This window comes from Pongo pygmaeus, chromosome 5, assembly GCF_028885625.2.
Source record: "Pongo pygmaeus isolate AG05252 chromosome 5, NHGRI_mPonPyg2-v2.0_pri, whole genome shotgun sequence".
Taxonomy (NCBI): Eukaryota; Metazoa; Chordata; class Mammalia; order Primates; family Hominidae; genus Pongo; species Pongo pygmaeus.
This window is the reverse complement of record NC_072378.2, coordinates 117571214-117588329: the sequence shown is the minus strand read 5'-3', so window position 1 is coordinate 117588329 and position 17116 is coordinate 117571214. Positions and strand designations below refer to the sequence as shown.

Below are 17116 nucleotides of genomic sequence, written 5' to 3'. Positions count from 1 at the left end.
ACAATCTCTACGAAACAGGGATTAGCAAGCAAATTTTGAAGAGAGGTATTATTTATTAACTTCTCTCAAAACAGTATGGAAATAGTCAGTAGCAACAACAATCATGATGAAGGAAGAAGAATAAAAGAAAAAGACTGCTCCAAGTCAATATGAATAAAACCAGGTTATATTAACCAGAACCAATAGGGACAAAACTGCTTGATATGGTTTTGCTGTGTCCCCACCTAAATCTCATCTTGAATTCCCATGTGTTGTGGGAGGGACCTGGTGGGAGGTAACTGAATCATGGGGGAAGGTGTTTCCCGTGCTGTTCTCATGACAGTGAATAAGTCTCATGAGATCTGATGGTTTTTTAAAAAAGGAGTTCCCCTGCACAAGCTCGTTTCTCTTGTTTGCCACCATGTGAGACATGCCTTTTGCCTTCTACCATGATTTGAGGCTTTCCTAGCCATGTGGGACTGTAAGTCCAATTAAACCTTTCTCTTGTAGATTGCCCAGTCTCAGGTATGTCCTTATCAGCAGCATGAAAACGGACTAATACAGTAAGTTGGTGCCAGTAGAGTGGAGTTCTGCTGAAAAGATACCTGAAGATGTGGAAGTGACTTTGGAACTGGGTAACAGGCAGAGGTTGGAACAGTTTGGAGGGCTAAGAAGACAGGAAAATGTGGGAAAGTTTGGAACTTCCTAGAGGTTTGTTGAATGGCTTTGCCCAAAATGCTGATAGCGATATGGACAATAATGTCCAGGATGACGTGGTCTCAGATGGAAATGAAGAACTTGTTGGGAACTGGAGCAAAGGTGACTCTTGTTATGTTTTAGCAAAGAGACTGGTGGCATTTTGCCCCCACCCTAGAGATTTGTGTAACTTTGAACTTGAGAGAGATGATTTAGGGTATCACGTGGAAAACATTCCTAAATAGGAAAGCATTCATGAGGTAACTTGGGTGCTGTTAAAAGGCATTCAGTTTTATAAGGGAAGCAGAGCATAAAAGTTCAGAAAATTTGCAGCCTGACAGTGCGATAAAAAAGAAAATCCCATTTTCTGAGGAGAAATTCAAGCCAGCTGCAGAAATGTACATAAGTAATGAAGAACCGAATGTTAATCCCCAAGACAATGTGGAAAATGTCTCCAGGGCATGTCAGAGGTCTTCAAGGCAACCTCTCCCATCACAGACCCAGAGGCCTAGGAGGAAAAAGTGGTTTCCTGGGCCAGGCCTAGCGTCCCTGTGCTGTGTGCAGCCTAGGAACTTGGTGTCTTGTGTCCCAGCTGCTCCAGCTATGGCTGAAAGGGGACAACGTAGAACTCGGGCCATGACTTCAGAGGGTGCAAGCCCCAAGCTTTGGCAGCTTCCATGTGGTGTTGAGCCTGCGGGTGCATGGAAGTCAAGAACTGGGGTTTGGGAACCTCCACCTAGATTTCAGGAAACGTATGGAAATGTCTGGATGCCCAGGCAGATGTTTGCTGCAGGGGCTCTCATAAAGAACCTCTGCTTGGGTAGTGCAGAAGGGAAATGTGGGGTCAGAGCCCCCACACAGAGTACCTACTGGGGCACCATCCAGTGCAGCTGTGAGAAGAGGGCCACCAGACCCCAGAATGGTAGACCCATTGCACCTGAAAAAGCTGCAGACACTCAACGCCAGCCCATGGAAGCAGTGGGGAGAGAGGCTGTACCCTGCAAAGCCACAGGGGTGGAGCTGCCCAAGCATGGGAACTCACCTCTTGCATCAGCATGACCTGCATGTGAGACATGGAGTCAAAGGAGATCATTTTGGAGCTTTAAGATTTGACTGCCCCACTGGATTTCAGACTTTCATGGGGCCTGAGCCCCTTTGTTTGGCTAATTTCTCCCATTTGGAATGGCTGTATTTACCCAATGCCAGTACCCACATTGTATCTAGGAAGTAACTAACTTGCTTTTGATTTTACAGGCTCATAGGCAGAAGGGACTTGCCTTGTCTCAGATGAGATTTGGACTGTGGACTTTTGAGTTAATGCTGAAATGAGTTAAGACTTTGGGGGACTGTTGGGAAGGCATGATTGGTTTTGAAATAAAAGGACATGAGACTTGGGAGGGGCCAGGGTCAAAATGATATGGTTTGGGTGTCCCCACCCAAATCTCATCTTGAATTCCCAAGTGTTGTGGGAGGGACCCAGTGGGAAGTAACTGAATCATGGAGGAAGGTCTTTCCCATGCTGTTCTCATGATAGTGAATAAGTCTCATGAGATCTGATGGTTTTAAAAAAAGGAGTTCCCCTTCACAAGCTCTTTTCTCTTGTCTGCCACCAGGTGATACGTGCCTTTCGCCTTCCACCATGATTTGAGGCTTCCCCAGCTATGTGGAACTATAGTCCAATTAAACCTTTTGTAAATTGCCCAGTCTCAGGTATGTCCTTATCAGCAGCATGAAAATGGACCAATATACATGCTAAAGAGTCAGAAGATCATGACACAACTAAGCATTGCCCTTCTGGTATAAAGGATCCAATTTCTCTCTGTTCCAAGTTTCACATACTGAAGACGTGACAGAATAAGAAAGAAATGCTATATGCTTACCCTCACATACCAAATTTCTAGCATTTCCTATTACTAAATTATAGTGAAATCTAAATAAAAAATGTTCACTTCCCTCTTTAGAAACACTCATCATATGTAATTACTTACATGAGTTAATACTTCCTTTTTTTTTTTTTTGAGATGGAGTCTCGCTCTGTCCCCAGGCTGGAGTGCAGTGGCATGATCTCGGCTCACTACAAGCTCCACCTCCTGGGTTCACACCATTCTCCTGCCTCAGCCTCCTGAGTAGCTGGGACTACAGGCACCCGCCACCACGCCTGGCTAATTTTTTGTATTTTTTTTTTTTTTTAGTAGAGACGGGGTTTCACTGTGTTAGCCAGGATAGTCTCGATCTCCGGACCTCGTGATCCGCCCACCTCGGCCTCCCAAAGTGCTGGGATTACAGGCGTGAGCCACTGCGCCCAACCAATACTTTCAAATCACTTAGAATAGTGCTTCGCACATAGTAAGAGCTATATAAGTGCTTGTTAAAAATGAATATATTAAAAAATAAGTAATACCTATTTTCTCTTCAGACTGTGTTCCATAGTGCCAGGAACTTTTATATCCATCCCTTTATCTCCAACAGACTGCATAGTACCTGGCAGGTGACAGCCTCCCAAAAACAGTTTGAATTGAATTGAAATGCTCTTTTTACAACAGTTTCTAAAAGCCAAATCCAACTAAGCGATTCATAAAATATTTTTAATATTGTCACTTTTAAATACTATGGAGAAGTCAGGAAGAGAAGTGTAAAGAAGCAAGAAAAAAATTTGTGTAATGAATAATATGGATTTTTATAAACTTTACTCTTGTTCACAAGCACAGCAGATAGGCAATTCAGACTAAATAAGTAGAATGATAAGCATTTTTGCAAAGTTAAGGTGAGTCAGATTGCTATACTTGCCTTTTCCAACTTATTGTTTGTTTTAGATATGTTTGAAATTCCTCTGTTCTTTGCACAGATAAGAGGGGTGAAGACACTTGCTTTGTAAACCTAAGGATGAATATTGTGAAGTAACTAGTAACTTGTTGCTTTTAATTAGTTAGTATATTTTCAAATCACATTTTTTATATTAACCCAGTAATACACCCCTCCCCAAATGGTGATGATGATAGTAATCTCTCCTTAAATTTCTATAGCATTCCAATGAGTTCTAATGAAAACTGTAGGTGGCCAGGCACGGTGGCTCACACCTGTAATCCCAGCACTGTGGGAGGCCAAGGTGAGTGGAGTCAGGAGGTCAGGAGTTCCGGACTAGCCTGATCAACATGGTGAAACCCCATCTTTACTAAAAATACAAAAAAAATTAGCCGAGCATGGTGGTGGGTGCCTGTAATCCCAGCTACTCGGGAGGCTGAGACAGGAGAATTGCTTGAACCTCGGGGGTGGAGGTTGCAGTGAGCCATGATCCCACCACTGCATTCCAACCTGGGTGACAGAACAAGACTCCATCTCAAAAAAAAAAAAAAAACCCACAAACTGTAAGGTAAGCAAATCTAAATTGATTATCAGTGAGAACTTGTTTAGATTTTTTTTTTAGATTTTATGAAACAGTTGAAAAGTTGCAAAAAGTATACATATTTTATACAAGTAAGAGTGTATACCATCATACTAAGTTGTTGTGCAATATATATGATTTCCTAGACCAAAAACATATAAATATAGTAAAACTCTAATTTGGTTTCATCCTCCCAGTTATGATAGGCATGTAACTATTTCTGGAAGCAGATCAAAGAAGGAAAATGTAAACACATACCCCTTTAATTACCCTTACCACACAGACATCAATCCCTTTCATATTTTTATTACTGTGCTGCAAAATTCTAACTAGAGGGGTAGGAGATACCCTCTCTATATAAATATCATCATTGAGAGGATTTTTTTTTTTTTTTTTTTTGAGACAGGGTCTTTCTCTGTCACCCATGTTGGAGTGCAGTGGCGTGATCACAGCTCCTCCTGGGCTCAAACAATCCTTCCACCTCAGCCTTCCAAGAAGCTGGATTACAGGTGTGTGCCACCATGTCCAGCTAATTTTTTGATTTTTTTTGTAGAGATGAGGTCTCACTATGTTGCCCAGGTTGGTCTCAAGCTCCTGGCTTTAAGCAATCCTCCCATCTCAGCCTCCTCAAAGTGCTGGGATTACAAACATGGGCCACAGTGCCTGGTCTGAAGAGTTATTTTGATGATTTCGTCATAATCACAAACATCAGAATAGCAAGAATGAGTTTTAATTCAGGGCGGGGGATAACAGTTGAATACCGGCTGTAGTATTGCCTATGGCAAAACATCCAAATTATTGCCTGTCTCAAGGTCTGACAGATGAAAATTCCTTTCATAGACTAGAAGTTAATAATCACATTCTTAGAGTTAAAAGGCAAGAAAGAAAAATGGGAAAATATGATAGCAGTGAGAGGGAAAAATAATTAATGGGAAACCATGGAGAGACCCTGGGAGTCTGTCCTAAGCAATGTCCTCAGTGCTCCGCCAGACTCCTTTAAGGATAATCTCTCGTCTTATGAAAGAAAATCTTTCTCCACTCACCCCTGCCCACGTGATATACTTCACTCTTGGTACTCTCCAAAGGTCTCCTGACTTTTAAAAAGGATCTACACCTATATTTAAATGTTTACAAAGACAATTTCACTGGAAACCCACATGAGAGCTCGGTGACTTCTAACTTTGATTGTGGTTATATTCTTGGGCTCAGGCAGTGTTCTTAGATTGGCAAACATACTTCAATTCAGTCAGACTGAAATCTAACCCCCCTCCCTAAAAATAGGACGCACAGTTTTGCATGGATGTTTGCTTCAGAACCAGCAGTGCTACGTGTTTTATAGCACTTGGACTTGCCATCTAACTTCCTACATTTGCTCACTTCTATCTATCCCCGTCTGCAAGGCAGGTTCCATCTTACTTTGCAGTTACAAATTCCCATCACTCTGGAGCACAGCAGTTAATCGAGTAGGCAGAAAAATCAGGAAAAAAGAAAAACTTTTATCTTTTGTGGAATGTAACTGGCGGCCCCATATTGTGGGAAGAGCTATCAGAGATACCAAATGGAACAGCACTGTGGCATTTGGCACCAGACATGAGACTCCAGCAGACAATGGGCTGATTCCTTGGACAAAGGGAATAAAGGGTCAGGAACTGTAGGAGTTGCCTTCTTTGAGCACAGTAGGCCAGTTCCTCTCAGCACATTCCCTGTTTGGGGCTACTATTTCATTAGCAGCTGCAAGGGAAACCCTTTATCTATGTGTGAATAAAAGAAAGCTGTCCTATAAGGAAGAATAAACTGTCTGCTACAAGCCAAGTCTGAAATCCTCTTGATTTTCTGGCAATCTAACAATCTGTATAGCAATGTATAGTACTTCTCTATTCTCCTGGACTGTGTGCCCAAGACTCTGGGCATTACAAGGCAATGATGGTTTGGTTAAAAACTGTTTGTTCTAAGTCACTTCAGATGGGTATAAGGTTTTGATCTTAAAACTGATAAAACTAAGTTATTGTTTTATATATAGAAGGGACCTGTTTAAAAAATACTATGCATGCCATTACAGAAACAAAGAAGCCTCTTTCCCTTAGTAGTATTATTTCTGATTTTTTTTTTTTTAACTACCATACTGTCAGTGGTAAAAAATCACTGAGAGATCAAATAAAAACCTAACTCCTGAAAGGTTTGTTATAAATCAACAATGACAACAACACAAAATCTCCAAAAAACCCTCATTAACCTTCTGGAGCATCATCTGAAGCACACAATTCTTTCTTATGACAGATAAGAACATGCCTGATTGACCTAAGTGACCCTCCCTGGGAGTACATGTGGGTGGAGCCAGCCATATGGAATATTCGGCTGCCAGGCGAGTGGTACTCCTCGTGGCCCAGATCTGTGCTCAGAGGTATGCTGATAAAACAATCTCCAGAAATGCTGAAGCTGCAAACACCATTAGATTTGTGTCCATTTTCAATTTGTTTTTGACGCAGTCAAATCGCAGATTTTTCCTTGCTTGCTAATTGCAGTAGGGTCATTGTACAACATTACAGAATTTTCAAGGCCATTTTCTTTGAAAAGGAGAGAAATTAGCATAAAAAAGGGATATTCCTGGACTGTGCCATTAAAACCATAGTCACGTAACAGTAAGTGGTATCCCTGGAGAATTTTGGTCTCTCATTCCCACACAAAAATCAGTGACAAATGATAAATGAAGCAGGCAGATTCTCAGACAAAGGTGTGGCTTTCCTTGGGGCTACAGGACTCAGGTCAAGAAGTGTGTCAACGCTGGGAGTTCACTACCCACTTAAGCCATTACTTCTCTCCCAATGAAAGATGGCAATTACTGAAACTGAATCACAGTGAGTCTCCAGGGAAGTATTTATGGGGAAAGAGGAGGAGGAACCCAATAGCTTTTTCTCCTTGAGGCTTATGGTTGTATTAAAAAAATACCTAGAGTAAAGCATTCTGGCTGATATAACGTTTTATATGTTCAAGATTCTTTCTGAATTCTATCTTGGCATAAAAGGCAAAACAAAACAAACAAAGAAAAAGCAGTCCTTCTCAATAATTTCCACCAAAGTAGTCTCAACCATAGAGGAGGATGCACTTCTAGGGTGTTTGCAGCCCAAAACAGCTCTCTGTGAGCTGGAAATTTCTTTGAAGTCTATTTATTTTATCTTTAAAAGCCATAAAAATTTTTCATTCTACTTCATAATATGTCTGAGAGACATATAAACCATTTGCAAAACAGAGGCTGTCAATCTTGTGCTTTTCCCTCTTTGGGATTTAAAAAACTTCAACAGATAAGATGTAATTATTAGATCTTATTGCAATATGTCAGATATGTATCATTCTAAAAAATGACATGCAGAAACCTGTTGTGATTATGAGTCTAACCACTTAGTATTATTTCCAACTATTCCTATTTCTCTCATTCCTAGTGTAACATAAACATTAACAGTTGACTTCACATGATTGTACTTCTAAGTCACTGACAATGCTTAAAAAAATATTGTGATTGGAAGTGGAGGTACAGAAAACGTAGGAGAACAATTTTTTAACTTCCTGGTGCAAACCATTATGCAGAACACAACCAATTTAACTGACTACCATTAGGATCCTATAGTAAGGAGTTTCTTTCTATCACTGGCCACCATGCCTCCTCTTAGCATTTTGACTAAGAAACATTTTTTTAACTTTAAACTTATATTGGAACTCTACGTAAGAGATTTCTCAGACTCCCACTTTATTCTCCGGATACTCCTGTGGAGAGGCCTGGAGAAGTTTCCATTTCTTCCAGTAAGTGACGAACAAGAACTACACCTCAGGTCTTCTTATGCACAAGCCACAGGAACAGATGGCTTTCAACACAAACACTGAATCGGATGGTGCAGAGCTAAAGAGCAGGGCCTCTGGGCATTTGAGCAGGGCCTCAAATGTCCAGACTTGAATCCCAGGTCCCGCTAAGTGATCTTATAAGCATGTTAGTTGGCCTTTTTTGAGCTTCAGTTTCCTTAGTGTAAAGGTTGATAACAGGACCTATCTCACAGGGCCTGTTATAAGGGTTAAATGAGTTAGTAACGCTAAGGTACTAAGCCCATTGCATTGCACATAGTTGAATGCTCACTCACAGGCACCTTCCACATTATTACATGGTCTTTTCCACATAATAAGCATAGTTTTAAAATTTTATGTAAACCAAAGCTTTCTTTAAATGCAGAGGGAATGTTTATAGAGGAATCTTAGTGTAAATTTCCCTACAGTGTGAATAATGACACTCCAATTTATCTTTTGTAAAAATCCAGATTTTTCAATATGTTTGCCAAAATCAAACTACTTATAATCTCAGTCCTTAAATACTGACTGAACATCTGCAATTGTAAGACTATGCTAAATATTAGGTGAATAAAAGAGGATGAATAAAATGTAATTCCTGGCTCAGGGCACCCCATATCTGACAGAGAAGCTAAAATAATTATCCCAACCCGAAACTGATGCTCTACTGAAACTTTAGAAAGAGAACATGAGCAAAGAAAAGGAACAAACTGATGAACATCAGAGAAGGTTCCAGGGTAGGCAGCCCTGAATTTGAAACTTGAAGGGTTTACTTTTACTTGTGTGTGTGTGTGTGTGTGTGTGTGTGTGTGTGTCTGTGTGTGTCTGTGTGTCTGTGTGTGTTAGAAGGGGCAGAAAAAGCAGGAAAATAAGAAAAAGAGGGGGACATGGAAGGAATAACATCAACGACTGTAAAAATGTACTAGGCCATGAAACTGTATGATGCATTTGGGAAACGGCACAGAGATGAAGGACTCAGAGATGAGGCTAGAAATGAGAGTGAAGAAGAAAGCAAGACGATGCGTCAACGTTAAGCTAGCAAGTTTCTGTAGACAGTGGGGCACAATGAACAATTTTTTGAACTAAGGAAAGAAATTATTGCAACTATTTTTAATTACACAACATTAGATGGCCTGGAAGGAATTGAGACTGGTGAAAGGAGAGAAGAGAAAAATCAAGAGGTTCTTCAACGAGAAAAAGATGCAAAGACATAGACCGGCAGTGGCAGTGAAGTAAATAAAACCACCAAACTGAATATACTGTGGCTTAGAGAATATGTGTTCTCTGTTCATCTCATGAGGCTGGAGAAAATCTGTATATGCAGCTAGTTCTGGCTCAGTGAACCCTTGCCACCAGCTTGGCATGATTTGGGCCAACTCTTGGATTACCAGGAATCCACCAGGAGGAGTAGGGTAGGGTGTGCTGCTGGAGCTCAGCCTCTGCCTGGCGAACAGAGAGTGCTCAGGGTATTACGAGGGGAACAAGGGCACATCTTAGACAAACAATATTAACAGTATGCAAGACAACTCAGGAGGAGGAAGAAGAAGAGGGGGCTGGGAAGAGGGAGAGGAAGAGTAAAGTAGAGGGGCAGAGGATAGGGGAGGAGGAGGAAAAATAATGGCTAACGTTTACTAAGTGCTTACTATGTACCAGGTATCATCCTTTAAAGTCATATATAAGTGTGCCAGTCACCTATATGTGGTAGATACTATTATTTTGCCCATTTTGTTTTATTTTATTTTGAGACAGTGTCTCCGTCTGTCACTCAGGCTGGAGTGTTGTGGCACGACATGGCTCACTGTAGCCTTGATCGTCTGAATTCAAGTGATCCTCTTGCCTCAACCTCCCAAGTAGCTGGGACTATGGGCATGTATCACCATGCCCAGCTAATCTTTGTATTTTTTGTAGAGATGGGGGGTTGCCATGTTGTCCAGCCTAGTCTCAAACTCCTAAGCTCAAGTGATTCATCTGCCTCAGCCTCTCAAAGTGCTGAGATTACAGGTATGAGATGTCGCACCTGGCCTGCCCATTTTAAATATGAGGGAATAGAGACACAGAAAGTTTAAATAATTTGCTCAAGGTCAAGCAATTTAGAAATAAGCAGTCAGGGCCAGGCACGGTGGCTCACACCTGTGAGTAGGCAGGAATTTGAGGCAAGGGAGTCTAATTACAGAGTTTGTGCTCTTAAACACACATGTAATATCTAGGCAGCAAGAAAAATTTCAATCCATTTTCAAGGCCAGCCTGGTTTTATTGATCTACACTGATCCAGGTGGTAAAGTCTAGAAGTCTCCATCAGAACAACCTCCTTTGAGACCCTGAGATGCCTATGAAGACTGGCCAGTGTCTGGCTCCTGCCAAGACTGCTCCAACAGCTCTTCAGGCAGTCCCGGACCCACCCCAAACTCCATCCAGTGTGGAGGTCACCTTTCAAGGGAAAACTCAGACCCAGCCTTCTTGAAAGATCAGGAAAACAGAAATGACCTCCTCTGAGGTCCCTACAGTAGGCAGTGGGGCAAAAACAAACCTCTGAATGAATTCAAATCTCTAAGTCCATTCTGGTCAGCAAGACTGGAAATGGAATTTACCCAGAGGGCAAGTCAAGGTTACATGGTCACTAAAGAGCTGTAAAGTTAAGAGTAGTATCTTTAGTATGAATGCAAAGCCTTCCTTCTTCAGTGTTATAAATAAATACAACATTATATATTTAATATTTTAAATTTGTGTATATTAGTGTGACACAACGCCTGAATCAGCAGCTATTTTTCCTCAAAGTGTAAGATATTTCAGTGTTTTATATAACTAACCTCCTGTTATTTTACCACATATATGTAAAATGAGGGAGGGGGGAACTGAGAACAGGACCAAGGCAGTCATCTTAAATGTCTTACACAATATGTTTAAATTTAAAGAGTATAAACCACTTGTCTGCATCTCCAAATTCCAGGTTTCAAAGTATGTTCAATCCTAGAACAGCCTGGGTAGGCTACTTTAATCAACTTTCTATTATCTTATGTGCCCAAATTTCTCCAAAATTGTCTTCTACAAAAAGGCAACACCTTATATTTGAGTCCTTTCAAAGTTTCATATTACATGGGCCTCTTTGAAGAACAAAGAACTGCTCCAGGAAGACACTTCAGCTTGAAATAACCTAAAAATCAATGCAGTTTTGATAGAAAAAAAGAAGAGTCATTTAATCAAATAGTCAAGAGGGAAGCAAAGAAATGTAATGCAGATTTAGTTCTCATTCTTGAAGGGACACATGACCTCATAATTTCTAATGTTAGAAACTGTTATAAGCAAGCCTTTTAAAGATTACTTTAAAAAGTAGTAGTATTATGTCTGCCCAGAATATATAATCTGAATTCAATCACGAGGAAACATCAAACCAACTCAATTGACAGACATTCTGTAAAATAACTGGTGAGTATTGTCAAAAGATGAAGGAAGACTGAGAAGTCAGGACAAGTAACTGCTTTATGATCCTGAATTGGATCACAGACTGGAAAAGGGATATTAGCATTTTTTCAAAGGGAGTCTCAGTTACTTCGGTCTGTTAAACAAAAACCTAGAATTCCCTTAGCTATAGTGAAAATGATGTCTACTAAGAAAAGTATGATACTTCTTAAAGATTTTTTGTTTTGTTTTGGCCAGGATAATATTAATAGCACACAAATCTCAGTGTCTTAATTCAGCCATAGGCATACAAGTACATTTTTCTAATGGATTCTTGAATCTGAAAGATCAGCTGTAATTATAATATATGACAAAGAGAAGAATAATAATCCCATTTTGTCTGTACTAGGAAACAGTGAGATCAAGTGCATATTTTGCTGGATTACTGTGAAAGTTGTTGTGGGTGTTTACACTTGTTTACAACGCATTTTTGTTAGCAAGAATGTGAATTACCAAAATACCCAAAGTATATAAACCAAATATTTAAAACAAAATTGACATGGTGGGGAATCATTAAAAATTAACTGTGTAATGATGAACACTATACAACTTTAGCATATTCACAATGGTTAATGTAATCACATTCCAAGTATGTCCACTCTTGGCAGACATTGCAAACATTAATGCCAGAAAATATTATTCTTTTTCAAAACATTAACTCCATATTCAAATTCTGATAGTTTTAAGTTTTAAAATCCTTTGGCAGTGGGTTTTAACAATTAGTTGGTTAATAAAAAATATCGGGCAGGATAAACTAAAACGATTCTTCTGTTTCAGCCACACACATAATCATTAGAAGCCACCATATTTTGGAATTAAAGGTGGTATTCCAGAACATGCATTCTCTCCCTGCTGAATTTCAGCAGACATTCCCTTCTTTTACTGGTTCAGGCAATATAGCTCTGGATCCCTGGGACCCTGCAAGGGCACTAGGGCCTTGCCTCTGCAGCCATGCCAGATCCTGTGGCCACATCAGCTTGCAGAGGTGCCTCCCACCCTTCCACCCTTCCAGGAAGCTGGGCAACAGCTGCACAGGAATGTCCACTCTCTGAGCGCCAGCCACTGAAAGACAAAGCACTTCTGTCTCCTCCTCCTTCTGCATTCCTGGAGGATGTTCAAACAGACCAGGGGTTTATTTAACTAAGTTAAAATATAGGTCTGGTTAGTGTTTTTGGTCAAAGGAAATCTTTAAAGTAGCCACAACACAAATTCTGAGCATCATTATATAGTTTATCTTAAGCACATCCTGAATCAAAAATACTACCTACTTCTTGTGTTTTAGACGAAATTGCTGTACAATGTAATAATGGGCCAGTCCACCCGGGAAGGATGATAGTGCAATGTGGTTTTTTGGCGATGGTGAAACCAGGAGACAACAGCAGTGGGAGTAGGTGTCTTGCAGCCACAGAGACACAGATATAAATCTCTCTTTCACCCCTAATTGTACACTCTTGGGATCTTGGGCATGTTCACCTAATCACACTGTGCCTCGGTTTCCCTATCTGTGGAAAGGCATTGATAATATTTATCTTGGAAGGTGGATTAGGGGATTCTAGAAAATATATGTAAGAGCCAAGCAGGTGTCTGGCATACAATAGGCACTGAATATGTTTATTTCTATAATAATGAATGATAATAATAATAATAAAGATGAGCATACATTTTATTTTCAAAAGACAAACGTTCAATTTATACAGAAAAAAATTCAAGGAGAAAAATTAATTGGCTTTATTGCTGTGAATGAATTGCAACTCATTATTCATCTTCTAGTGACGCATCTAAGCTTGAAAGCTCAAGAATCTAGAAATGGGGAGGATAACACCCTGAGGCAGAACATGATCACCTTGCAAGCTAGCTTGAGATACATAGCTAATTCCATTCTTTTCTGCCTTTTTTCTCTTATAATGTAGAGATGGGGGTCTCACTGTGTTGCCCAGGCTGGATCGCTTGAACTCCTGAGCTCAAGCGATCATTCCTCCTAGGCCTCCCAGTGTTAGGATTTCAGGCATAAGCCACCGCCCCTGACCTTTTCTGCCTTTGTGTATATTTATGAATATACCTCAAAGATGATGGAGGAAACTCCCTAGTGCGGGAAAGCCACATCCATTCTCCACATCCTGCTTTGGGAGGATTTGCTTCCCTTAGTTGCTCTCACTTCAGCCTCTGACGTGACAGTCTTATGCAACAAAATGATTCCTCCACTGTTATGTCAGCAGGTGGAATGAAATGCTCATCTTCCGGGCAAGGCAGATGCTTCCCCCAAGAGACCCATGTGGAAAAGCTGCTTCCGGCCCTGCAGCACTTTGCATCACTTTTCACACTGCAGCTCTGACACTCACCCCCTCCTCAGAATCTGAAAGAAATCTCCTGGCTAATGAGGGACTCCCTGACAAATGCCTCCATAAGTTAATACACATTAGATTACCAGAGGTAATGGAACAATAAGTGTTCCCAGGGGCCTTCAGCATCCCTGGAAGTGTCATCCTGCCCATTTGAGTCAAACTACAGTTAAAAAGTTACCAACAATTATATGGAAACTACCATCTTGACTTTGTCGGAGTAACTCAACCATCATTAAATAGACAATGCTCCTAGGGATTAAAAAACAATCTTAGATCTTTTTATCCCATGGGAGCTAGTTTAGCTTTCTGAATCGTCTCAGGGCTGATCTGGGCTTCTAAACTGTGGGAAGAGGCAGCAGGAGTGAGGAAGCAACTCTGGGTGCAAAGGTCAAGACAGGTGAGAAAGCTCTGTGTGTTTGAGAAATTATCAGTAGAGCTACCAGGCAGACAGGATTTTACCTAAAACCTATATCATTTTTAAAGTTGTGTGCACAGAGAATATCAGAAAATCTCTATACTCAAAAGAATGTATGTAAGATTTTGTTATCGTTTTCAAATTGTCCAACCTGAGCTATTTCCTTGGGCTTAGGATCAAAGGGTCATTGTTACTGTGATTTCAGGTTCCAGTGCGCTAACAGCACATCTCAAAGCACAAAACACTAAATTTCAAAGGCTATTTAGGAAACTGACCTTTGCACTTGCTGTTTTCTTCCCCAGAAAATTCTGACCTCAGTCATACCAGAACAGTCCATTCCCTTACCTCGTTTTGGGTCTCTGCTCAAATGTCCACTTACTGATGATGCCTCCCTACCATCCCATTTGAAGTGGCACAAAAACACTCAAATGCAGGCTCTACATCACCTTTGGATGCCTTCGTTTTCATTATTCCTTTTCTTTCTCACCATCTCTCATACTACAGATGCATTTGCTTATTTTCTGCCTTCCTCTCCCCGCAGATGCAAGTTTCATAGAGGAACTTTGTTTTTTCACTGTTACATCCCAGTTGCCTGACAGAGTACCTGAAACATGGTCACTGTTCTATTCAATAAATATTTGTCAAATGAATAATGAACTGCAGATGGTTTACCAAATGTCACGTATCTCTAATTCTCTTCCTAGGAGCACTGAAACTCTAACAAAGGTTCTGAGACACACACACAAGGCTCACAGCTCCTTAGATGTCTTTTGCTGTTTCAGCTTATGAAGCAAATGTGTCCTTCTAAGTTATCCCCAAGAGTTTACACAAGCAAGTTTCTCTTCTAATCTTCTCAGGATATAGCGTTAATTAACACACCACTTGCCCCTCTCTGCAAATATCGAAAATTTTGATGCTCAGAGAAACCTAGTTCTCTTTTCTTACCATATTGATCTGAAGAGCTGGTGAAGAGAAGATAGTCAGAAGCACAGGTCTGGGATTCGATATCCAAATCTCCCAACCTCAGAATCAGTCTTTTCCCCTTTGGTACTGTAATTGTCTTTTCGCAAACAGTGTGATTGGGGTAGGTCCCCGGATAATTCTTAGATGTCATTGTGCCACTATCCTGATAAGTCACTAGGTGTCCACAGCCATCACCTGGTAAAGAAAAAGAAGGGCGGAATAAAAGAAGAAGGGGTAATTAATTATTACTGAGGACTGAGAGTACGATACAATCTCCAAGTTACGTATTTTATTGTTTTTGGGGAGAAGGAAAACCAAAAAACAAAAAAAGAAGATTGAATTATTAAACAATATCTATTGTTTCAGGTTATTTCATCTCTTGTTTTCCAGTTCTATCTTCTTGTTGATCAAAATGTTTCACATATTAGAACGGAAAGCCCTTAGGAAACAAATCATTTAATCATTATTTTTTCTAATCATCTATCCACCCGTCCAAACTTGCTCAGCAGGCCTTGCATGCATTTGCCAAGCCACTCCCAAAGTCAATGTCATGTAATAATTCACAATGGAGAAAAAGTATTACTCACTTTAGAAGGTGGTTGTGCTGATTAAATGAGATAATGTACAGAAAATGCTCCTGTTAGAATCTGAGGCTTAAGCTGACATAACTTTGTTTAGCTACAAGTCACTTAGCTGGGGACTGAGCCTAATAATCATTTGAAATATAAGTCTTAGTTAATGACAGTCACAGATTCTAAGGTTCCTCATAGACTTGGGATGTACAATCAGAAAATGTCAAGGATCTACTATGTTGAGTGTTTTTCATAACCAGACATGGTATTAAAAGCTGGAAACACAAAAGCAGCACTTGCTGTCTCATAGAACTCAGAGTAAAATGGCAAATAGTCACACATTCAAATAACTATAATTCTAGGTGCTATGTGTTATATATACATCAGGGGTCCAAACAAAATGCAAAGGAGAGAGGCAAGAAAGAATGTTTCAGCGAATTACCAGCATTTCATCAAAACAAGAAATTATCTGAAGACTTTTCTGAATAGGGAAGTTCACCTATTAACCTACAAGTTGCTCTAGTTGATTAAAGTGACTTAGTCAATCACACAACTATCTAAGGACATGCACAACTGGGTGGGCTGCAAGGAGAATGAGCATACGCTGCATTCAGATTGCAAAATGTCTGTGGTTAGCACAGCTTCACATAAACAAAGCAAAAATTTCTGGTCTCAGCTGGAGGGAGAGAAGCAGAAAGCTGTTGAAGAAGGAACTCTCAAAGGTAGTAAAAGAAGGCCTCTCCATCCCAAAGTCTCTGATGGAGAAGCCTCACCTTGGGTATACTGTGAATCTGTGGACCTCAAAGCAGCCCTCTTCCCTCCCAGCCTCTTCCCCAGTTACAGTTGGATTCAGGAGTCTTCCTTTATTCCACTTCCTTCTTGCCTTGAGGTGTCAGGGCCAAATGGTAATAGAGGTTTATTAAAAAAAAAAAAAAAGAAAAATATTTGAAAACCATCATCTCAACAGCCAAGGCCTAGGGAAAGGATCTACCCATTATTCAGAAACTCCCACAAGATTCCTGGCAGCCCCTGACAGGGGGCTGAATTGGGGAAATAGAGTTGGCTTTAATGGACCAATAGGTAAGGAGTGCCGGGGGGAACTTTAGACAGCCAAGATAAAACTACTATGAAGCCCTGAGATCTAGGCAGAATTAGTGAAATTTACATGGTAGGCAACAAGGACACAGAATTTTTTGAGTAGGAAGATAACGAAAGAGGTATTAGAAAAAGATGATCAACCTGGCTGGACAATGCTACAGGAACTAGAATGGGGACAGAATCTGGATCAGAGGAGCAGTAGGCAGGCTAGCAATGGGGGTAGCTGGAACAGGAAGGAAAGGAACAGAAAACAGACAAATTCTTGAGACAAAATCAACAGACTCAGGTTTGGGGGAACTATAGTGGGAAGAACAAAGGAGAAAAAATACCAAGGCCTTGTTCAGTCCAGAAATGATTGCAACACAGAGGCCAATATAGACAG

At 40.5% G+C, this 17116-nt stretch overlaps 1 protein-coding gene across 4 annotated transcripts in view; it reads right to left on the bottom strand.

Annotated features, from left to right (window-relative positions):
- Nucleotides 1–17116, bottom strand: part of DCBLD1 (discoidin, CUB and LCCL domain containing 1) — a 67150-nt gene that overhangs the window by 30761 nt on the left and 19273 nt on the right. For all 4 annotated transcript variants that reach the window (XM_054490685.2, XM_063666533.1, XM_054490689.2 and 1 more), the window contains exon 2: nucleotides 15047–15259. In XM_054490685.2, coding sequence (XP_054346660.2) covers nucleotides 15047–15259 — 213 coding nt within the window. The remainder of the gene's footprint in view (nucleotides 1–15046; nucleotides 15260–17116) is intronic.